Source organism: Tamandua tetradactyla, chromosome 21 (genome assembly GCF_023851605.1).
Source record: "Tamandua tetradactyla isolate mTamTet1 chromosome 21, mTamTet1.pri, whole genome shotgun sequence".
NCBI classification, from domain to species: Eukaryota; Metazoa; Chordata; class Mammalia; order Pilosa; family Myrmecophagidae; genus Tamandua; species Tamandua tetradactyla.
In genome coordinates this window covers 53880948-53907127 of record NC_135347.1, presented here as the reverse complement: position 1 = coordinate 53907127, position 26180 = coordinate 53880948, and the positions used below count along the sequence as shown (strand labels likewise).

The 26180-nt window shown below is 33.4% G+C and overlaps 1 protein-coding gene across 1 annotated transcript in view; it reads right to left on the bottom strand.

Moving 5' to 3' along the window:
- The window catches only part of AP3B1 (adaptor related protein complex 3 subunit beta 1), a 353422-nt gene that overhangs the window by 5636 nt on the left and 321606 nt on the right, over positions 1-26180 (bottom strand). The window contains exons 25-26 of the mRNA XM_077138668.1: positions 11010-11107; positions 6040-6178 (exon numbers count right to left, since the gene is read on the bottom strand). Coding sequence (XP_076994783.1) covers positions 6040-6178; positions 11010-11107 — 237 coding nt within the window. The remainder of the gene's footprint in view (positions 1-6039; positions 6179-11009; positions 11108-26180) is intronic.

Here is a 26180-nt window from a genome sequence, read left to right as displayed (position 1 = left end):
GAGATGGTGTAAAAAAATTATTCCCCACACTAACAAGTCAATGATGCATTCTCCTCCTTTTTAAGGGTAGCTAAAAAACCCACATGTATTTCCTCAAAGAAGACACAAAACATGCTAGTTATTCCAGGACACTCTGGTCTTTGTGTCTGATGGGGTGGGATAAGACAGGGGTTAGCAACAGAAAACTAAATAATAAAACCATTCTTCTTTGTTTTGATTACTTACAAAATTGTCAACCCAGAAGAAAAATCATCAAGAACATCTTTCTTTCTTTTTTTAAAGGAAAACAGTTTACTATTAGTAAAACTAATAGGACATTACCTTGTAACCAGTGTTGTTAAATAAAACTTAAATAATGTTTAAATTAAAAATCAGCTATACAGTTTGGTGACTTTTGAAATATTCAAATATGCTTTTTGTGTAAAAATTAACTGAGGTTCATATTTATTTTTCAATGAAATGCAGCTCACAGAGCCTGCAGAGCTGAAAGCAGTTGGTTAAAAAAAGCAGTGCTGTCCTCTAGTGGACAACCACCAACCTGAGAAAGAACTCTGTTACGGTTACTGAACAGGTTCCACAAATGTTCAATCCTGCCTGAAAGTAAAAATTTGCCACATTTATGGAAAATACCTAAGCTTGATATCTCTAAATTAACAACTGTTCATAATAATTTTTGTTTTAAGACAGATTTGAAATAGTATGCTTGAAATTAGGGCACCAGAGCATCAAATACCAACTGAGAAGCAAGAAATTTTTTTCCATTATTGTCATTCAAAATTACTCAATATTTAAATCTTCTGTAGTTAGCAGGCGAAAATAAACAAAACAATTAACAAAAAAAACACAATAATCCAAAGGTTGTTAAATCTAAGACCAGAAGAAAGGGAAGTATTAGAACTTCTACCAAAGCGTAACTATGTCATTTGTGGTTTTAACCCTAGCCCTAGCAAAAACTGTCACAAAGAATGTCTTCAAAATGTTGAATAAAGGAGTTAGACAATATAGATATTTTATAATAGAAAAAATAATATATACCAGTATTTCTCCTATGAATAACCATTGAACATGTATATAATACTGATTCACTAGATGAATTTAAGGCCTAGAAATTAAACAAGTTGTTCTTTATTTGTACTTTAATTAAATAACAAGATTTTTATTTTAAACTTGAAACAAACCAAATGCTTTTAAATATGCTGACAATTAAAAAAGTGGAATGCAGGTTGCCATGCATACACTACTCAACTCACAGCACCAGACTTTCCTAGTAGTGACAATAATAAAACATTTATTTTATCAAAATTTTAATTATCCATAACCATTTTGTTATCCAAACAAAAATATGTTTGAAATTTGCAAGTCTGCAAGCAACAGGATAAGCCACATCCAAACCAAAGATTAAGATCCACAGGGGAATAAAGGAATATAAGTACTGAACACAGTTAATAATGAAAGCTGTTCTAGGGTCTTATTGAATAAGCTGAGAACTAAAATAGAATCATGGCAGAGACAAGGCTTTCTGTTTTCACTCAAATATCACATTTTCCCTTATAGGGTCAATTTGTTGTTCATGAAAGGGCAAAATGAGTAGTAGTGTGACAACTCTTTCAACAAGACTACCGTACGAATGTCAGAATTTCTGAAGCTGGGTTAAAATGAGAAATTGCTGAGAGTGCTGAAAGACAAATTTACTCACGGTCTAAGATAGTTTCATAGACACTATTGTAATGTATAGCTCTAATTAATAATATCCTATATTGCCGGAATGCATTGAGATAGATATAAGAAAAATAAAACATCATCCTTAATGATACTCTGTAAAAAGGAAATATACAAATACTGGAAGAGGATTATTTAAAAATATATCACATGGCTATCATTAATTCTTGACAATTCAGGGTGCCCTCAAACTGTGGACTTTGGAACATTTCATTACAACCACTTGAAGTATACTGGTTAAAATGCAGATTTTGGGGTCCTGTTCCAGATAAAATGAATCTGAGTTTCTGGAGGGTAGACCCCAGGAATCTGAGCTTTTACAAACTCCCATGTGATATATCTGTACAGAAAAACAGATTTTCAGAGTACCAGATTTTTAGCCTTCTGCTTTTTGGACACAGCGCTACTCATGAGTGCCTTTACTAGATGTTAGCAATGTAATTAATGCAAACGCACCTACCTCCGCTTCTACATTGTTGAAAATGAAACTCCCTCATAAACCAATAAAATTGGACCGTTTCCCTTTGCAGTTCATTCATACACTGGGCAGAATAACACTCACTATTTTGCCCTTTAAATACTTTATGTGTTAGTTTATCAGTATTGTCTTACATAGTATATTCCTAGACTTTACAATGTTTAGCATATCTCATTTTAACATAATTATCTAACTCAGGAAATGAAGAGATTCAGAAGATGTTTAATAAATTCTTTTTGGTAATAATGAACTTTTCATTTCTGTGTCACTCCCCATCATGCGGTAACTGCAATTTGGAAAACAGTGGACCAGCACAATAACCGAAACTCTGCTGATCTCAATAGGATGGTTTTGTTCTCAAAGGGCAGATTTTTCAAATGGCAAGCAGTACCACAGAAATGAAGAAAAAGCTGCCTTTCGATAGTATACTGCTTGGCTTTCTAATACCATTACTCATTTAGAAAACCAAATGTCACATAATCTAACTAGATAAACTTTCTTAGTTGATCTTTGAAAATCATTAACTTAATAGGAAATAGTCCTGATTTTTGAAGTAAAATCCACAAAATTCATGCTCCTTTGACTTTTCCTTTTGTTGCTGAATCATTGTTGCTGTTGTTGTTAAGAATCATTCTTTATTAAGGGTTAAATTCGAGTTTCTACTTCATACTACTACATACTTCTGCATATTACTGAAGATTCACTTTTTCTTCGTTAATTATTAAATTAAGAATTTCTTTACTTGGTATTTCATATAAAAAGCATTAAAATTTTGAAAAGAGGTAGGAATAAATTACTCCAAAACTAGACAATAGGAATTTCATTTACTGAATGGTCAAAAAGGACACATCAATGATTATTAAAAACTCCTCTCAGAAATAAGAGATCCTGAGAAAGCAAATAGAGCACGGTCCAACCAAGAGGAATTTAATGTATTAAAGTTTATAATATCTTAAAATACTAATAGTCAAAAGCTTTCACACCTGGTACTTTTTGAAAGTAACTCCAAGCTGATTACCATTTATAAATATGAGAATAACTTTGGTACTACGCTTCATAAACTCAAAAAAGTAGCTATTGCAAGAATAAGAGAGTCATTCCCAAATCTTGTAGGGATATCAATTTTGTCATTAAAAAATTATATACAAATGTAGATATATAAAATTTATATATATATTACATTATAATATAATACTGAACACTAACAGTTAAAAACATTGACACAAATAAAGTAGTAAACTGTTAATTTCTGTTACTATAAACAGTAATTGCTGGCATTTCATTTTAAATGAAATTAAGGCAAGCATTTGTACAAAATTTATTAACAATACTTAGGAGTTATTATTGAACATGAGAGAATGGGAGAAAGTGTTGCATATACAGGACAATTTTTATGGATTTCTTATGTATGAAAAACAAATATAATCTTAGGTGCTTGTTATCTTAAAGCTTTCTAAATTTTAGAGCAATATTACAGCTATATTTTAGAAATATAAAAGCAAATATGATTGGATTTCCAGTGCCTGCCCACGTACAAAAAAAAAAAAGCAAATATGAAACATTGTGAACTCTAAATATGGTAGGACTTGAGAGGCAAGGTAAGACAGCACAATTATTTACAAGTATATTATTCACTTTTTGACTCTGTAGCAACTTGGGCTCCTTCCCCGAGTTACAGAGCCAACAGCAGCATGCTGATGGCCAGGACAGAAGAGGATCAAGACACTGAAGACATGCATGAGGCCGATGAACATCGAGTTTGAGCGCAATCTCTGCATTCGTAAGCTGAATACAAATACAAATGGTTCTTATTGCGCATCGCTCCTGTATTAGCACGGATAATTGAGACGACTAGAATTTTAGTTTAAATCACGTAAAAAGGCATTAAACTCCAAACTGCCAAGACAAGTTATGGGCAAATTATGCTTTAAAAAAAATTTTTTTTTTTAAAAATTATGCTTTAACCAGAATTACACAACTGCGTTAAGTGTCCTTTTTAGTCTATCTCCCAATAGGAAGATAGCTTTCATGCTTTTTTGGCTTTGAGAAATTAATTTGACTTTTTTCCTTCTAAGAATAAAAATTTATAAGAACGTCTTTGCTTTCAGAAAAGTTTAAAAAAAAATAACACTAAACCTTATATACAAACAAAAAATTAGAAGTTCCAACATAAACAATGACTATCCTATATTTTTTGAACATTATAAAAGAGACATATTAACACAAGATTGCAATATTGTTGGACACTAGATGGGGTAAGGGGAAATTTTGTATTGCATAAGCCAAAAGTCACAGTTGCTGAATGATGTTTTCATGTGTTAGCAATTTAAGTAATTCAAAGAAGGCATAAAACGGAGCAGTTTCTGTAAGAGAAAATCACAGAGAATAACAAAATGAACTAATTAAAGCACGAAGAAATTAAAACAGGAAAACTCAGAACCAAAATATTTATTTTCCTTGAAAAATTTTTTCCTACTGAATAACATTAACTGATAAATAGGGTTGTATTTGGATGATTGTACCTTACATCCAGTTTCTTATTCCATCACCACTCTATCACAAGCTAGGGCTTGTAGAACATCAGAACTTTTGAGCAGCTTACTTAAGTACCTCCTCTCAAAGGAAAAAAAAAGGTACAAGGTGAATCTGTTTTTTGACTAACACATATAGTTTTCATTCTGTCACAATCAGCAGCATGATGTTGACAACTATGGATAATGGCAGAACAAAGACAAACTCAGCTCTTCTGATGTCAAGTCCAATGTTCTATAGACATCACAGAATTTTATTTCAATTCCCCCCTTTTTTTTCCCCTGTCACCCATTCCAGAACAGATGAGGAACTAAAAGCCTTAAGAGAGGCTGTAAATTGCCAAGATTTCTACATCAAGTAATGGTAGTACTGGGCTTAAACCCAGATCATCCCAAGCACTCCTTATATTTGGCCTCTCCTGCCTGAGTTAATTAAAAAATTAACAACCTTCAACAATTTTTAAAAGTCTGAAGGCCATCCTTTTGATTTTTAAATTTATTTTCTATGGTATTTGATAACTACTTAAGAAAGAGTACATTTAATACAGTGGGTAGATATTATAAACAGAAGTATGCCAGGAGAGGAACTACAGATAGTTTATAATGAATTCCCTTAGGCTCATACAGGACTATACAACTGTGTACTTGTTTAAGGGGTTGCTACTATTTTTATCTTTACTTTCATTTAAAGTTATTTTATTCATAAGAACAAAGAAGGCAAAATTAATCACATTTTCTGCTGCCTTTAAGGACAAATGACTTGGATCTCAGGTTCGGATGTTAAGTGGCAAAGATATTCTTTGTCTAAGAAACAGAAGCTGCCTTTAGCCCCAAGTTGGTTGTCTAACAGCTCCTTAGTAATTGGAAGCAGACTTAGGGGGCTGCTATCAATAGGAAATCAGTAGCCAATTCTGCTGCTTTATAAGAATATTTTTCCTAGAAATCCATTGAATCTCATGAAATAAGCTGTCAATCATATCTCGCAAAGGGTATCCTTATACAAACCACAAAGCTATTATAAAATGTGGGTGTGCACTCTCCACCTTCTAGGAAAGTCCACACCATTGTACTGAGGGTGGCATGAAATGGGCTAGAGTAGCTTAACCCAAACCAACCAATCACATATATCATTAGGAAAAAAAGGTGTGCGTGTGTGTGTATGTATTTGTTTAGGGTTATTATTTTCAAAGAAAACTATGAATTGAAATTACGTATTTATACATACATATGTTGTCACCACATCACCAAACAGTTCTTTTTCACCTGAGTAATATGTAACACCATGTGAAATCATGCCATCAGTGAACCCACCTGTGTATATTATCTTGTCCAGAAGGGACTACACCTACATTGGCCACATTAGCAACCTTCTGAAGAATCACAGGGGAAGTGAAATTCTGTGGTGCAGCAATGATCATAGTAGAAGTTTCATTCATTCCTGTTAGCATTCCTAGAAAAGCAAAAGAAATCTTCCTTTTATTAATTTCTTCGTGCAAATCACAGTAAAATAATTTCTGCTTCATGGCCCAAATTTTAAAACTTTTCTTTTGTCGACAAAAGAAATACCACTTCAGAATGTAATTTACAAGATAATTATAAAATTAAAATGAACTGTTCAGCTTCAAAAAATTCTTAAAAATCCTCATGGTGTGTGAAAATGCAAAACATCTAATGAATCTGATTTTAAGTACTATATGAGAAAAAATCAGAATCACAAGATGAAAACTCAATTTCAGTCCCTTTAAAATATATTCCATTAACTTGGGATATATAAACGTTAAGCTTTTACTTGTAAAGTATATATATATTCAAAAATCTCTCATTGCCAAATGCTGCTTGAGAACAAACCCAGGTGATTCTGGATTACTAGCAGCATTACCTGATGACTGCTCAATATGATGACTCAAAGTTATCTCAACAATGACTGGAAGACACTGAACAGTTATGTATCTCTAAAGAAAAGTACAAGAATCTAATCCACACTTGATGATAAGAGTATCTGCCTAATGAATGGAACTATATTTTTTGATAAGACATCAACTGAAATTCTTGAAGCAAAAAGTTTGAAAATGCAGGAAATCTGTAAAGGAAAATCTTAAATCCCAGAGATATTTCAAATAAGATTTAGAAAAGAAACTAAGTAAAATCATGAACAAAAACCATACAGAGGCAATAGCAAACATGCCATTAATACCAGAATCTCACATAAAAGTGTTCAGTGAACAAATTCAATAACATACCAAAAATTAGGAACAAATAAATATTGAAGGCCCTGCACGTTCAGACCTATGCATTAATTCTGTTATTTATTGCAAACGCAAATGGAAAATATTTATAACCCTCATGATTAATAGTAAGAAGACATTAAAGCCTAACACTGTAGAAAGACATGTACCGTTAGATAGTAAATAGAACTACCTAGTTTCTAACAAAGAACGGTTTTTACAAAGCATTTTCAAACTTGGGGTACACTATGTTCTTTCTGTCTTAAACTGCTTAACTTCAATATTAGGCAAAAGCTTTAAAAACTACACAAGCAGCCAAACACTGCTTTTAAGTAAAGCACAGTGGCTGACATAACACTGCTGAGAGATGTGTGTACTCATTTAGGATTTAAACCTTCTCCATTAAGCTCTATTGAAGAGCAACTGCTGAATAAATGAATGCAACTATGTTTATGTTAAAAGCCTGTTTCCCCGCAGCATGTAATTAAAGGAAATGTTGTACAAAGCCAGTACTTTTGTCAAGCTCCTGTAAATGGAAAGATGGATAGCACTCAGAGAAGTGAATGCATTGCTTCATATTTAACCTTAACACTCTTGTCATTAATGGTTTGTCTAACTTGTTCTATAAAAGACAAGGTACTGCTCCATTGAAGTAAAATTAAAAAAATCAACTAAACCATGCTTTTCAGAACAGAAGATTCATTATCGTCAGCTAATGTATTGGCATAAAGCAAAGTAACATCCTATCAAGTAAGGCACACATTCAATCTGCCTTCCCACCCCCCTTTATTTTTTAACTCATGCTGTTTTATTGTTATAGGCAATTTGTACCACTCAGCATGACAGTGTAAACTGAATCAAGATTAATTTACATGCAAAAGAACACTTAGGAGAGCAGCATGGTAAGCAAATGTATTGTCTCGATTGCTGAGGTGGAAAAAGAACCTGGAAAGAAAAAAAGGTGCTCTAATTAAGGGGCATCAAATATGATTGCTTGTGGTAGTTAAGGGCCAGAAAATAGTAAATGTCTGACCATTTAAAGAATTAGCATCTGCTGGCTAGGAACCCATAAGATGGATGCATAAATCATAATAAAATTAAGTAAACATTCTAGATTTCTTAAACTGGAGATTTTTCTAAATGAAAACACATCAGGTATTCGCAAATGAACTAGGAAGAAAAATATGCCAAGGTATCATTAAAAGTTTCACCTATGAAGCACTGTATAGGCTTCTCCTAAATTATAAAAGTCAACTACAAGGAAAATATTTAAAAACTGTTGGGACTACAGAATCTGTTGCTTCATTAGATTTTATCCAAATTCTGGTTAGGGTGGTAGACAGCACTTAATTAGCCATAGTTAACTGCTAAAATGCGAGCCAATTAATATAAGAATAAAATTAAAATTTTTTTCCCTTAAATTTCAGATTTGCAATTTAATTCACAAGCAGAAGATGTATAAGTGGAGGCAGCTTGGATTAGTAATCGGCTTAAGTCTCTTAAAATTAAAAATATCACAAGAAATCAAGATTAATCTTCTAAGTAAAAAAAAAAAAGAGATCTTATGTCATAGTAATGAAAGCACCCCACAGCTAGATCATTAACTCACTTTGCAGTGTACAAAACTTGTAGCGATGAATAAATCATACTCTGTTGAAGGCTCATAATAAGAATACTATACATAACTTCAATATGTAGAATAAACCAAACATTTGTCTGGCACTCTGACTACCTACCTTATAAACATGCATGGTTAGCCATAGAACCTTAACTGCAACAACTGAGAAAGAATGATAGACCAGGCTGTATATGTGAAATAAAACTTTTTTGTTTTGAAGCATTCTTATTTAATATCATACATACTTTTCAATTATGTTAATCTTAGATAGAAACATATTCTCCAGGTTTCTTATTTATAATTTTTTTCAGTTAAATTCTTATTAATATATTTAATGCACTTGAGTCTTAAAATATATGCTCTGGGAAATGAGATATTAACCTAGCATGTAATGACACACACACATACCTTAAGTTTACTTGCATTTTATCTTCCAGAACTTTGCATTGATAAAATCTAAGGAAACTGATTTTTATGCTGATTTAGGATTTTCAGTTAGTTATTTCAAGGTATCTTTGTGAAACAAGTTAAGCTCTATCTAGAGTAGCATAACAAATACATGTGTAAAGTTGAGAATTGAGACCTCTATTACTAAACCACCTCAAATCTACAACTAAAAAGATGCTATTGAAAAGACTCTTTAAACCTGTAGTAAATTTGCCAGCATCAAGTCCCACATCAAAGAATGAATTCAGGAAGACAGAAAGAATGATACAGAAATGCCAAGAGACTTGCAAGGATTTACAAATACTTCATATAAACAAATTTTCAAATAGCTTTATTCAGAATAGCCTTTCTGCTCTATTAAACATAGCAAACAGCTGCCAGATTTATTCAGACAAATAATCAACAACCATAGAAGTAAAATGGCAGAAGAAAAAGGAATTTTGGCAACAGCGCCACAGAGGACCACAGTCATTCTCCAAGTGCATCTCCTTCATGCACTTACGGTTCTGTATGGCTAGTCAGGGAAAAATCACTCAGTCACAGCAGAACACAAAAAAATGATCAAAATATCAAGTGTACTAAACCAAAACTGAGAGAGAGAAAAGGTAACTGATAATCTGCTGCTTTAGATATATATTAGTTGCAATTTTCAAAAAAAGGAATATTCCCTTAACAATATAGTGCCAAAGCCTCATTCAGTCACTTGTGTGCCACTCACCTTGGTTTGTTGAGCAGGTGTAAAGCAGAGAGGCAGGCTTTAGCCAGCAAAGGGTAAGAATAGTAAATATAAGAATCAATTCAATGTGTCAATAGAAAAATAAAACCACACAGATAATTGTTTTCTACAGCAGTAATCAGCTTCCAAGAAAAACAAATGGAAAAATGGATTTAGTCATTCTTATTTATCACTTGAAAATAAGGCACAAGAATAAAAAATGACTATTTATTATAGTCTACAGTAGTGCATGAGATTTTTTTTCTGTGATTCTTCAACAACAGATCTTTTTGATATTGTGGGACACAAAGGGTTATAGGGGAAAAAAAAAAAAAGAACCTTTGGCACTACAATGATGGGAGTGCCATGAAGCATGTACCTGCCTTAAAGGTTTAGATATCTGTGGTCCCTAGTACTTTTTGGAAGTTTAATGGATATGATTTAATGATCTTGAAATAAAGGGTCTTTGCTTGATAATCCCTTCCAGAAAAAAAAATTCAAATCTGCATAAATTTTTAAAATTTGCTGACTATACATTTAAATATGAACTAGTTTTATAAATGCTATCCTTTATTATATACATAAAATTAAACAGTTACTTCCCTTTATTCACATAAGAAAAAAAAAACAACCTCTTTTTTAGAAGGTATGCTTGATTGTGGACCAAGGACAGGATATTAATTATCCTGCTAAAAATATTTTCTTTTTTAGGTACATATTTAAAGATGTTCTAGTCCTGATACAGTCTAACAACATAGCATTTTTAAAATGTATGATTAGGTCAAAAGAAAACAGAACTACTTTAATGTTATAATTGGGACTTTATTTTGAAGGGTGAGGCACTCTAATATGTACAGGGTTAAAATACATTACTAGTGCATGACAACAGCTCTAACACGAAAGAGAAAAATACAGAAACATAATGGTAGGACTTTGGTAGTTTCCAAATTCTTGTCATTTTCACTAACACAAAACACATTAGCATATCATCAGGTTGACAAATCATAACTCCCAGGATTGAAAAGTTGATTAATAATCAATTTATTATTTTAAAGACATATTAATCAATTTTTAAGTATGCCAGGAATGTGGGAAAGCATGTACTTTTAAGATTATTTCCTAAGAGCAAAACATTAGCAGAAAAAATGGAAGACTGTACACTGACATCCGTTAATGGCCATGCATATATGGCAAATTTATTTTGAGACACCTGCCAGAAGAATGAACACATAGTATTTGGCATGTAAATTTCTAATAACTTGTAGTAATCTCTTACCTTGCTCTTTCTTAAAATCTTTCTCTGACATGGCTACAGGTAAAAGCAGTTCTCCAACAGGTGGTTGAATATTAACATTGAAGCAATCATCCTTGGTACTAAGGAAAAAGCACATCAAAATTGACAAAATTCTTAATAAATAAACATTCTTCTTAAATAAAATATTTTAATTTTATTAAATTAAATTAAATATATGCAATTAAGGTATATACCAGGATATAAAGCGTAAGAGTTCTTGGCTTAAATAAATATCAGATAAAAAGGCTTGAAAAACCAACACTATTTCCAGAGAAATACATCTGCTCCCATATTACTTTTTATAAAAAAGTAATACTAAACTATATCATTTGATATAGAACTTTAAAAAATAAGCAAGCACCAAGGGCTTACTTCTACCAGAGGAATATCTCACAAAGCTTCAGGTAGAGAAATGCTATTTTATCCTTAGTTTGTATGCTTAGGATGTAGAGAATGAACTGCTTTAAACTTCATCTGGTTGAGGTTTCCTTTTGAAAATACTAGATTAGTTTCTGTGTTTTTTTTTGTTTTTTTTTACATGGGCAGGCACTGGGAAACGAACCCAGGTCTCCAGCATGCAGGCTAGATTAGTTTTTTTAATTGTTGAAAATAACAAATACAAAAAAGCACTAAATTTCAAAGCACACCACAATAATTAGCTATAAAACAGGTTAGATTTCAGAATATGGTATAGGTTACAGTTCCACAATTTTAGGTTTTACCTTCTACCTGCTTCAAGACACTGGATTCCAAAAGAAATATAAATATTATGATTCAGCAATCATACTCATTTGTTAAATCTTATCTTCTCTGTTATAACTCCACCTTCTCTTCTGATCTTTCTCCCACTCTTTAGGGGTATTTGGGCTATACCCATTCTAACTTTTTCATGTTGGAAATGGCTGTCGATAATAGGAGATGGGGGCAGAATTAGTTGATGTTCTGGAAAGGTTGGTCCCTCTAGCTTTCAGGACTCATCTGGCCTAGATACCTATGTGGAGGTTGTAGGTTTCTGGAAAGTAATCATAGTGCATGGAACCTTGGTAGAATCTCAGACTAAGCCCTAGGTGTTCTTTAGGTTGGCAGAAATGATTTTGGTTGTGGTTTGGTAAACCACAATGAATAGCAATATCTCAACTCTATTTGAACTTTCTCAGCCACTGATACCTTATTTGTATAATTCTTTTTCCCTTTTGGTCAGAATGGCATTGTCAATCCCATGGTGCCAGGGCAAGGCGCATCCCTGGGAGACAGCTCCCACACTGCCAGGGGGACTTTCACCCCTGGATGTCCTGTCCTATGTAGAAGGGAAGGTAATAATTTTTCTTGCAGAGTTGGGCTTAAAGACAGGCAACATTTAAGCAACAAAAGAGGGTTCCTGGAAGCAACTCTTAGGTATAACTATAGGTAGGCTTAGATTCTCCTATCTCTCAAGGGACTTTGCCAATACTTTTTAATTATCGCTCAACATACTCTGGGATGTATCCAGGCTTTATATTAAACTATACAGAATTAAAAGCTCTCATTCCCATTCTGGGCTCCATGTGTTTGGGTTGTTTAAATGATTTCTCCAGAAAGACTGAGTTAGATTATGTGCTACAGAAAATTTAGGTTTTGGACAAAATAAACCTCTCTTCCTGTGGTCTCATAGAGTAGGTGAAGTTTTAAAATACAATGTCCTCCTTACCCCTGTATTCTAATTTACCTTAGTCCCAACTTGATTGGTTTAGTTCTTATCTCTAATTGAAGCCTAATCTCTTTTTCAATTTCTTCAACAGTTGTTGTATGTGGCAATATTAAGATTAGATTTTTTCTAAATATTTATTTTTTATATTTTTATTGAGAAATCTTCACATACATACAGTCCAACTATATTATATAATCAATGGCTTACAATATCATCACATAGCTATGTATTTATCACCATGATCATTTTTAGAACATTTGCATCACTCAAGGAAAAGAAAGAAAAAGAAAAAAAAAAGAACTTATACATCCATACCCATTATCTCTCCCTCTCACTGACCCACGGTATTTCAATCTACTCAAGTTTTATCCTTTATCTCCCCCTACTAATTATTTTTATCCATATATATATATATTTATCCATACCCTGGATAAAAGGAGCATCAGACACAAGGTTTTCACAATCACACTGTCACATTGTAAAAGCTATAGTTATACAGTCTTCTTCAAGAATCAAGGCTACTGGAACACAGTTCAGCTGTTTCAGGCACTTCTCTCCAGCCACTCCAATATCCCAGAAACTAAGAAGGGCTATCTATATAATACATAAGAATAACCTCCAGGATAACCTCCCTACTCTGTTTGAAATCTCTCAGTCACTGAGTCTTTGTCTCATGTCTCTTTCCCCTTTTGGTAAAGAAGGCTTTCTCAGTCCCATGATGCTAGGTCCCAGCTCATCCTCAGGAGTCAGGTCCCATGTTGCCAGGGAGATTTACACCCCTGGGAGTTATGTCTCACATAGTGGGGATGGCGGTGAGTCCACCTGCCAGAGTTGGCTTAGAGGGAGAGGCCACATCTAAGCAACAAAAGAGGTGCTCTGCAGGTGACTCATAGGCATACTTATCAGTAGCCTTAGCCTCTTCTTTGCAGGACTAAGTTTTATAGGGGCGAGATCCAAGATTGAGGCTTCAGCCTATTGAATTGGTTGTCCCCACTGCTTGCAAGAATATGGAATTCCCCAGACAGGTAAGTTAAATATTTCCTTCTTCCACCCCAGCTCTCCAAGAGGACTATGCAAATACTTTTTTATTCTCTACCCAAATTACTCTGGGATATAATAGAGATCACACTAACCTGTCAAATCAACATGATCTCACAACCGGTTCAAGATTCCTTGTACTTACGGTGTTCAAGTAAACTGACCACAGAAGTAAAATTAGATAATGTGCTATCAAATATATAAATTTTACACCAAATAAACCTCTCTCCTTTTGATCTTGCACAGAGGTTGAAGTTTGAAAATATGGGCCATATCATCCTTTACCCAATAGTCTGATTTATATAAAAGCCTTATCCAGATCAGCGTCATTCATATCTATAGACAAAGTCTGATCACTTTTTCAGCTTTAGTTTTTAATATAGAATAAAATGGAGTGATTATACTGTGTTTAGGTATGTGGTAATATTAAAACTGCCTTAAATTTTTTTTTAAGTTAGATGTCTGAAGTTAGGTTGATGAGTGTTGTATCAGTTAGGAATATGTTTGGCTTCAAATAAGCAGAAGTCCCACCATCAGTCTTTTTAGTATTAGGCATTTAATATTTAGTACACAAGAAGAGAAGGAGTTACTAGTCAAAGGTTGATTCAATGGGTTAATTGTGCCTTTAGGGACCCAGAGTTTTCTACCTTTCTGTTCCACCATTTTTTTTCAGTTTCTAAATCTTATTATCTTTTTTTTTTAAATTTATTTATGAAACATAACCGCATACAAACACAAACATTCTTACCATACGATCATTCCATTCTTGTTATATAATCAATAATTCACCATATCATCATAGTTGTATATTCATCATCATGATCATTTCTTAGATCATTTGCATCAATTCAGAAAAACAAATAAAAAGAAAACGGAAAAAAATTCATACATACCATACTCCTTATCCCTCCCTTTCACCGATTACCAGCATTTCAATCTACTAAATTTATTTTAACATTTGTTCCCCCTATTATTTATCTATTTTTAACCCATATGTTTTACTTGTGTGTCGATAAGGTAGATAAAACGGTGATCCACCATCTTTAATGTGTTTACAATTTTTAAATTTTTTTTCATTTTTTATTGACACATAGATATATAATATATTCACATACCATGTAATCATCCAAACTATACAATCCATGGTTCACAGTATCATCATATAGCTGTGCATTTATCATCACAATTGACTTTTTTGTTAAAAATAACATATATACAAAAAAAGCAATAAATTTCAAAGAACATCACAACAATTAGTTGTAGAACAGATTTCAGAGTTTGGTATGGGTTACAATTCCACAATTTTGGAATTTTAGGTTTTTACTTCTAGCTGCTCTAAGATACTGGAGACTAAAATATTCAGTGATCATCCTCATTTGTTAAACCCTACCTTCTCTGTATAACTCCACCATCACCTTTGATCTTTCTATCTCACTCTTTAGGGGTATTTGGGCTATGCCCATTCTAACTTTTTCATGTTGGAAGGGGCTTGATCATATGAGATGGGGGATGGAACTAGTTGAAGTTCTGGAGAGGCTGGCCCTTCTGCATTACAGGACTTATTATGTATTATATTCTTGTAAGCTGCTTTATGGAACAAGGTAGGGAACAGATTGAAAAAACAATGCTTAAAATTATTCACATTTGGATTATTCAAGGCAAATCACTAAATCCACATAATTTATTAATTCAATGAACATTTACTGAATACAAACTTGATCCTATGTACTGTGTGTGATTCTGGGAATTAATGAAAAGTGAGTTTGGCCCTAGAAGCTCACAAGTCTAGTAGAGAAAGAGTTAAATTGTGATTATAACAGAATGGTAAATGCTACATTAGAGAGAAGTGGGAAGTACTATAGTCCACAGAAAAGGACTATAATTCTGTGGGAATGAGGTAAAAATAAGTTGGGGAAGGTCTCCTTAGAGGAGGTAAAATTCGAGTTGAGCCTTAAGAGATAAATAGAAGTTTAGACCCAGGAGGAGGGAGAAGGGTATTTTAGTTGTTCTACACCTGTGTTTTTGTGAATGGTGAGCAGCCTTTGCATTAACAGATGACGTGGGGGCTCACTGTAAGAAGCAGCATATACAGGAGGCCCACTCATCCCAGTTCTCTAAGACAGTCCCAGTTTACGGTGGTTGTCCTGGAATCTTGTCTAGTCAGTGCCTCCTTTCACACTCTAAAGTGTTCTGTTTTGTGTAGTAAATTATGTGGTTACTTTAGCTACATAATTAAGCAAAGGTGCTTTGATGTTTCCTGAGAGCAATAGGAAACTACCAGAAGCTCTTGGCTTAGGAAAGGAAATTATTCCATTTGTAGTTTAGAAACACAGCAGCAGGTGTACGATAGAGATGAGGAACTAGAGGCAGGTAGATCTAGGCAAGGGTTTCAGCATTTTACTTTAGTTGATCCTAACAATGATATAAGAGAGAGCTTCTGTTACCCCAAATTGCTGATAGGGAAACTGAAGAGAAGTTAAACATGCCTAAGGTGACACAGCTAATAAGTGACAGCACTGGGATTTGATCACCTGACTCCAAATTCAGTGTTTATTTCATTATATAATGCACTGAGAATGGAGAAGATAGGATATTTGATGGATATTCTAGAATTAGAAGGGACATATGTGGCGTTGGATGGGAGGGAGAGACTTTGAAACTTTCTAATGTGAACTGGATGGATGACAACATACTGAAGAACAGTTTTGGTGGTTAGACAAAATGATTTCGCTTTAACCATATGATGTTTTGGTTATAACTAGGTCACACAGGAAGAGATATTCAGCAGAGAGAGGTAGGGGTTACAGATATGAGTTTCGAAGTAATGAGAATAGTAAAGAAAGAGTGGTCAAGTATAAGGTATGCATCAGATATCATAGAGAGGCAAAGTAAGATGAGAAATAAAAAGCAATTAGTTTCAGTTTACCTTCACAAGAGCAGTTCAGGTCGGAGGAAGAGTGCAGAATGCGATGAGCGGAATTGTGTTGCAAAGACTGGCAGTGAAAGAAGAAACAGAAAGCAGTAAAAGCTTCATGAAGATGCAGAGGGAAAAGAAAATTTTATGCTTAAAGAAACCTAAGCATGTTCCAAAGCTGAGGGGAAAGAGCCAGTGAAAGGGCAGAGACAAAGGGATGATGATGGCAAGATCTTAGAAGAAGTGAAAGAGTCTGAATTAAGAGCACAAGAACATAGGAGAAGGGGTTAGTCCTGGAACAGAGAAAGGAAATCTCTTCTGAAACAGCATGGAGTGACTAAGATAAAGAGAAGTATTGAGGGTAGAACATTTGAAAGATGAGACCAAGTCTCATATGGCAGAAGGCTAAGTCACATTAAGAGAAACATGTAAAGGTTGATGAAGGAGCTGTCTGTCTACTGCATATATATTAATAGAGTATTTTATACATATGCTTATATAATTAAAATAAATTTATGCATACGGGGGGTGTATGTTAAAGACATTTTTACAAAAAGTACACAATTTAAAAAGTTAAAGGATCACTAGGTTATAGTTTCCTTTTCTTTTTAATTAGAGCTGAACTTATAGCTTTCTCTTTCCCAACACTCCTACTGATACCACATACTCCCTCCACTAAAAGTGGCTATACAGCACTGATGCCAAGGATGAAGGGTGGAAATGGGCACAGAAATAAGATGGAGAGATTTGTGCTCTAACGCATATATGAAAGTCTAGGTGGGTAAATAACATGTTTAAGTTTGGGGGAAAAAAGGTGATCTTCAAATGTTCCCACTATCAGCACGCAATATTTATGACTCACCTTGACTGGATATGCTTTTGCCCAATGCATGTTTTAATATCTGTAGTCAGTGAAATGGTTAATAAGTAGTAATATACAAAAAACTAAGGATATAAATTTATCCAAAATGGAAGGCACATGCAATAAAACTGCTGTGGCAGGTCCTAATATTGCATATTAACCACATATTTTCTCTTTCTTCTTATTTGGCATAATCCTGACTTTTCACATAGGCAATGCATCCATTGGAAACACCATTTCTCAGCCTCTCTTGTAGCTAGAGTTTAATCATGTAACCCAGTTATGACCAATGAGGCATAAAGAGAAGTCTGTTGGGGATTTCTGGGTAAAGTTTTGCTTTTTTGACATAGACATGGTTGTTTCCTCGGTTACTTCCTTCCTCTTTTTCTTGCCTGGATTGCAGATATAAGCCTGGAAGTGGAGTAGCCGTCTTGTGACCAGGAGGATGAGCACCACATGCTCATGAGATTAGTACAGGAAAAAAAAAGTTGGAAGGATTTTATACCCTGAAGACATTGTGCACTAACCACCCAGCTCTGAACTGCCAACCTCTACCTTCTTTTAGGAAAATAGTAAACCCTTACTTGGTTAAGCCACTACAGTTGGTGCCTCTTACACAGATGAATGCAAAATCTAACTAATATAATAGTGTATAATTACTAATATAATAGTGTGTAACATAAGACAGTGCCACTTTCTAAGCAGGTTTGGCTTAGTAGCGAGTAAGATGGAATGCTTCCTATTTATTTTTGGGAAACTTTACTTTCATTTATGTGAGTATTCTAGGATGTGCTCCACTGTTTTCAATGCCTCCCTTTTTACTATTTACTTCTTTTTCATTTGCTTCTATCTTCTTAGTTTTTATTTTCTTTTTCTCTCATCTCCTTTGGTGAAACAAGGGGAGAAATATTTTCTAAAAATCATTTTATTTCTCTTTTCCACCTCCACTTCAATCTCTTATCTGAGGTAATTTTTAAGTGTGAGACTGTGTGATTATTGTATGTCATTGCTAAAGATGTTAAATACATATTTAATCATGACATTTATTTCAACGGAATACACTCTCACTTCTCCACCACAACCATTAGCAAAAACACTAATTAAATCTTACTTAGTGTATGGCATTGTGCTAATTACAACCCAATGCAAGGCAAAAGTTTTGCCCCATGAGGATCTTATAATTTCAGAATATATAGTGTGAAAATTAATGTGAGTGAATACAACATCCTTTTTGAATAAACTTTATAAGAAAATGAAAATTGTTTAGCTATATTCAAGCAGCACTTAAATAGATACTTAGGTATCTATTACTATCACATGATTCAAAAAAGACTTTACATTCTGGTTCTCAGTTTTTATGTATTTTGATTGTGGTTCATTAACTACCTCATTTTAACCTCTTTGGGTTTGTCTAGATAATCATCTTTTCTCCAACCCACTGTGTCAAAATGAGAGTTTCCAAGGTGTCCAAATACTCTCCTCATTGTTGGGTTGGAAGGAAGGACAAGACAAAACACTCCAAACAAATTCAACACATGACATACCTAACCATAAACTATTCAAACTTTTTATAAGAATTAACAGTTACCAGATCAACAAAATACCATTATTAGGATGCTATAAATGGCCTTGCTACATGGCATCAGACAGTATAATAGTATAATGTAACACAAGATCCTACTTATAAATTTAACTGTAATGCTGATACTTGTACTACACACAATTTCATTTCACATACTCCTAGGATCCAAGTTGGTAAATTTTCTAGGAAGACGACATGGGCAAGCAGCCCAACCATTCTGAGGCTCAACTTTCCTCATCTATGAAGTAAGAAACAAGAAATCTTGCAGCTTAGCTTTAAGGATTCAATGAAATAAAATAACCAATATAGAACTTAATGCATAGTAGGTGATCAGAACCCACATAAATAAGGATGCATCATGATTTATTTAAGCAGTTCCCTATGGATTACCATTTCCATTTCTTCCCTTTTACAAACACAACATCCTTGGATGAATCTATTTCTACACAGGTAGAAGTAATTGAGGAGGATGAATATTCATCATTTCGACAGATAATGCTAAACTGCCTTAAAAAGGATGGTGCCAATTTAAAGTCCCACTTATACAAGAGTATACGCTTTTCTTCTCCCTCCTTGTCAATACCAGATAATAAAATTATTCTAAAATTTCGCCAATTTGATGGGTGAAATTGTTTTTTTCTTTCCCTGAATATTAGTGATTTTGAACATCATTTTATAGGTTTATCTTTGTTTCTTTTTTGTTAAACTGCCTATTCCTAGTCTCTTCCTACTTTTCTGTTGGATCCATTTCTTTAAATTAATTGTGAGAGTTTCTCACATATTCTGAGTATTAAACTTTTGTTAGCTAAATATGATGCATTACTTTCTCATCTTCTGTTACCTGCTTTTGGTATCTATATTTTTTGTAGGGAAGTTCAAATTTTTTAATAGGCAAACCTGTCAATTTTCTTTATATTTTTATGGTTAATGTATCTTGCTTAAAAAGGCTTTTGTTCTTAAAGAATTTGAAAATATTTGTCTATTATATCTTTTAGCACTTCTATAGTTTGTTTTTATAATTAAATCATAAACCACTTGAAATTTATTTTAGAGTATGCTCTGGAAGAAAGCTACCTTTATTCTTTCCATATAATGGTCCCTACAACATCAACTAAATGGTCCTTTCTTTCCCTGCTGATTTGGAATACCACTTTTATGACTCACAAAATTTCTAATTTTTAAATTCTGTTTTGTTTTACTGATTCCTGTGCCAATAGCCACTTCTAGTTAACAGGGTTTACAAGAATATTTTGATCTTATAAAGCAAATCTTTTTCATTTAAAAAAGTTTGTTTTTGATTTTTCTTGGACATATTCTTTTCCAGCTGAATTTTAGAAATTTGTCAAGTTCCAAGAAAAGGCCTATTGGGATTTAGCCTACAATCACATTGGAGTTGAAAATTAACTTGAGGGAGAAGACGGTCTCCCATTTAGGAACATAGGATATTTGTTCTTTTATTTGTATCTTCTTTTACGACCTACAAGAAAGTTTCAGGGTTTTTTTCAGTTATTACATTCCTTGCAAATTTATTCTTTTTGTTGTTCTTGTAAATAGAATAATTTTTTTCATAATCTTTAAAAATTGGAATTTCTAGTACACAAAAGTGTTATTGCTTTTCATGATTCTAAACTCAGTAAGTTGAATGACAGATTTTTCTGTTTATTCCAAAATATTCTGAATTGATAATTATAGTGTATAAATTTTTTTTTTTTTTTTTTGTCTATTCCCATCTAGGATTTGTAACTCTTACTGTTTTTCATTGTCTTTCTGTATTGGCTAGATCCTCTGTTATCATGTGACATATGGTGTTGAAAGTGACTATCCAGGTTTTGACTTTCTGACTTGAAGGAGGATGCTTCTGAGGTTTAATGAGGTTTTCTGTGGCCCAGAAGTCACTTGAATTTACATTCCTAAATGGTGTGAACTTCACATGCTCACTTTCGTGGCTTTAAAATCAGAGCGATTAAGAGTCACCCCCAGAGAACCTCTTTTGTTGCTCAGATGTGGCCTCTTTTTCTCTCTCTCTTGCAGCCAACATGGCAAGCAAACTCCCTGCCCTTTCCCTCTCTGCCTGGGACATGACTCCCAGGGTGTAAACCTCCCTGGCAACATGGGACAGAAATCCTAGAGTGAGCTGGGACTCAGCATCAAGGGATTGAGAAAACCTTATTGAACAAAAGGGGGAAAAGAGAAATATAAAATGTCACTGGCTGAGAGACTTCAAACAGAGTCGAGAGGCTGTCCTGGAGGTTGTTCTTATGCATTATATAGATATTCTCTTTAGTTAATGGTATATTAGAGAGGCTAGAGGGAAGTACCTGAAATGTAGAGCTGTGTTCCAGCACCCATGTTCCCGCAGCTATATCATTATATAATGATATAGTTTTCGCAATGTGACTGTGTGATTGTGAAAACCTTGTCTGATGCTCTTTCTATCTACAGTATGGACAGATAAGTAAAAAATACGGGTAAGAAATAAACAAATAACAGGGAGAACAAAGGTTCTAATAAATGAGTAGATTGAAAAACTAGTGGTCAATGAAAGGGAGTCAAAAGGGGTATGGCATATATGAGTCTTTTCTTCTTTCTTTTTGCTGGAGAGATGCAAATGTTCAAAAAATGATCATGGTGATAAATACACAACTATGTGATGGTATTGTGAGTCACTGATTGTAACAATGTCAAGAATGTTTATATGTCAAGAATGTTTGTATGTCTGTCCATTGTTTATAATAAAAATATTTTTAAAAAATCAGGGCCATATTAACTTTATGGAATGACATGGGATGCTTTCTTTTTTTTTGATCTGGAAAAGTTTAGATATTTTAGAGATTATCTGTTTTTTTAAGTTTGGATAGACTTTAACCTTATTAATTCCTCATTTATATTTTCCTAGAAAATTATTCGTTTCATCTAGATATTCCAGCTTATTGGTATAGTGTACTCTTTCGTAATTTAGCAGACCTCTGTTATATTATCTTTTACCTTACTAATCTTTCTTATATGTATCTATGAACGCTTTAAAAAAATATGTATTCTCTGTAAGCAGGAAACAGTATTCTCTGCAAACACACATAAATCTCAAATCAAGCTTGATAACTGAATTACTGAAACTGTGTGTGTGTGTGTGTGTGTGTGTGTGTGTGTGTGTGTAGATTCATATACATTTATCTAGTCTCTGATGTGAGCATAGCTTGGTCAATTTCTCCTCACATTTTTGTTAGTTTTTGTTTTACTACAAGACTATGTTAATTAAAGGCCATATTTTCTTGAAGAATTGCAATGAATGGGAAATATCTCATTTTATGTGGTTTTTCTACATGAAATACTTTTAAATTTTTCTAATATTACAGCTGTTTTCATTTGATCACTTTTCTGATATTTCATCTCTATTCTCAACTTTTCTGTGCCATTATCTTTTAGGTGTGGTTCTTATAAATGCCTACGCTGAATTTTGTTTCTTATCTGTTTAATTATAAACGGAATTTAAATCACTGACATGGATTGTGGTAACTAGTATGTGTAGTCCATTCTAGTCATTCTTGTTTTCGATTTGTTGGGCTTTACCTGCTCCCCACCCCACCCCGCAAACTTTATTAAATTTATTAGTCCTTTTCTTTTTCCTTTCATTTATTTGAAAGTTATAATACATCATATTTCCATTATTTTAGTGCTATCTTTAAAAATTTAAACTTCTTTTTGCCATCAACCTTTTTGCCAAACATGACAAGAATCCTAGTATACCACTATTTCTTTTCACACTTGTCCATGTTGGGATTTTGGTTCCAGTTTATGATTAATATTTTTTTCTAATTCTATGTTTTTCCATGTCTCAGATAAAAAAGTTCTATTACAGTACATCTTTTAATAATTCTTTCAGAAAATGTTTATGGGTAGTAAATTGATCAAATATTTGGTTATATGAAAAATGTCTATTTGATTTCCTCAAATTTTTAAGGGTCATGACATTTCTCTTCTGGCCTTCAGTATGATGAAAATATTGATAAGAATCATTTTTGTTCTTTTTAGGTAAGTTGCATTCTCTCTAGAAGACAGTAAGGTGGTTTTCTCATCAAAAATTTTACCAGAAAGTGTTTTTTAAATAGTATTTCACCATCTTCCTGTTTGGCTTTTGATGGGCCCTTTCAATCTGAAGGCCTGTACATTTTCTTGGCTTAGGAAAAATTTCTTATTTTCTTTTTTTTCCTTCCAGATTTCCTTTTAGATGAATTGATTATTTTAACCTTTCTTTCAGATTTTCCATCTTTTTGCTTTTTATTCTAGCTAATTTCCTTGGTTCTCTTTCCCAGAACACTAAATCAGTAGACAACTGCGTCCATTCTATTCCATATTTACTCTGCAAGAATACTTCAAAAACTTTCCAAACACTATGTTCTTGCTTTATGGATGTAGTGTTCTCTTGAATCAGATGATATTATTCATAAAGTTTAAAGGTATCTACTCTATTTCTCCAACTGCCAGTTGAGTCTTCACAGCAGTGAGTGTTTGTATTCATCTTTAGCTCTATTTCTTTCAAGTTTCTGCTTCCCCTCAGTAGCCTGGTTATCTGAAGCTGCCCATTTATTTGTATTTATAAAGAAGGATCAAGCTAAATTAACACATAGCAAGTTCTGCTATCTATTAGTCAGACTTTGGACAAGTTTCTTAATCTTCCTGTGCCTCAGTTTCCTTACCTGTAAAATGGGGAAAATAATACCTCATAGGATTCTTCTGAGAATTAATTAAAGTGACACATATAACACAGGTGTTTACAATAGTGCCTGGCACACTGCATGCGCTTGATAAACAGTAGTGAATATCATTACTATGTTTCCTCTCTTCTGAATAGGGTGGCTGGTTTTATTATAAGTGGATAGACAAAAAATAAACAAATAAATAAATAAACCAACAATAAAATAAGTGGGTAAGACGTTAATTGGTTACACGGACAAGAAGTTAGGAGGTAGGCAGGCAACGTCCTTTCCTCCCCACTGGCAGATATAAGATTGGCTTTACCTGCACAGTAGAGGACATGAGACAATTTCCTTTTTGGACAGAACTGCATTTCATCTTATCTCTGCCCATGCCTGACTCCTCTCTGCAATCTCACATCCTGCTGCTTTCTTAGGCCCCTATATTAAGTAGGCAAGTAGTTCACTTTCTTTACAGTTTAATTCTTACCCCTCAGATTAAATATGTATGTTGCCTGCTGCTAGGGGTAAGGCTGGAAAACTGGGGGTTGGAAGTAGTTCTTTAATTACCCTGATGACTATCTTAAGACCCCTAACTTTTCTTTCACTTGTTCACTTTGTACTTGATAGTTTACCCAGATTTGTTCTTACCGCTATAATACTTTTCTTCTATGAGTGCTTTGCCCTGTGCTTTTATTTTCTGTTATTGTTTTTCTGATCCCTCTTGCTTTAACTGCCAAGAATTCTTTACAACTCTGGTTAAGTAATGGCATTCCCTCTGGTTTCTTTAAGTGTTGTACTGCGCTACTCTTTTTAAAAGAATGTATTTTCTGTCTTTTAATGGATTTTTTGGCAAAAGACAGGTGGATGCCAGTCCTCTAACTTGAGCCATGTGATGTTATTTTTAACATTGGTTAATACATTAACAGCTGCAATAACGGGACATGCACTGTACCTACTTTTAGAGATATATTTATGTATATTATACCTATTTTCAATCTCAATAAATTTAATCAAGAATTTAATTTTTTCACCATTTAAAATGCAAAGCAAACAGATACATTAATGTTTATCAATAACTACACAGTTACATACATATATTTATTATCTATCTATATAATAATTATAGAATTAATCTAGGGGCTAAAATAGGGTTATTATACTCTAGTTCCTTTTCTATTAATAAATAGAAGTGTACTTACAGTGTATGTTCTCTCTGAAGGCTTCTTATAAATATGTTAGCACCCATAATTTTAATGCCTCAATATGCAGAATATATTCCAAGGAAAAAATTCAGTATCAGCCATACTTGCTTTTTCCTCTCTTTTTATTGAACTACCAAGACTAATGCAGCACATCACTAAGCAAAAAGTGCTATTTACTATGCAAAATGCACAGTCAGTGATTGGCATCTAAGACCAATTGATCTACCCATTACCATTATCTCGCTACCCACTCTAACACTACTATGAAGTTATTGATTTAAACACTGTCGATCGGTTTCCATTTTCTGATTTTGGGCAGGCCAATTAAGAAAGTGAGTAATTGTGATTACACTGCTTCAGGATCAATTACAATTGATGCAAGACAAAGTGCTCTTTTTGGAACACATAAAAAAATAATTTTTGATCTAGCATGCATTCATGCTTAGTAAAATACTTAATAAAACATAAACAACTAACTCACACCTTCACGATAAAAATTTTAGAAAATAAATACACATAAGAAAAACATATTAATGTAAATGCTTATAATAGCTAATACTATTTTCTAGGTGAAATAAATTCATCATTTTCTAAAATTAAAGAGATACTGATACAAATATTGTTCATATATACTCCCCAACATAAGATAAAAATCAAACACTTCCTACATATTTATCCTCAAAGAGTATTAGTCACTTGTGAAAGAAAAAAATGCAAATCCTGTCCAACAGAGTACAAATGAAGTCTTTGTAATGAAAATAATAAAAGCACACCTCAAGAAATATACAAAATTCTTTAAATAAATTGATAGATAAAAGGAAATTTTCATTTTTAGCTATTAATTTTGGCCTAACTTGGTGCATGAGCTTTGTCATTGGACTCACATTGTTCAAATCATGAAAATGAATGTACCTCTGGTGTTGGAGGCAAATCTATTTAGAGTGATGTTACTCATAGTCTAGTGTTAAGCAATATTGATCTGTGTTGTTTGTCTAATAGAAAAATAATAAACAATTACCAAGCAATGTTGGGAAAAGTAATCAGTTTTTATATATCACTAATATAGCAGACCTCCCAAAACATAAAGGTGATAATCTGCATAAAATCAATGTGTTGTGCTACATTACTTATATTCATCATTGCAGGTTCTCAGCAATAAATGGTATAATATTAG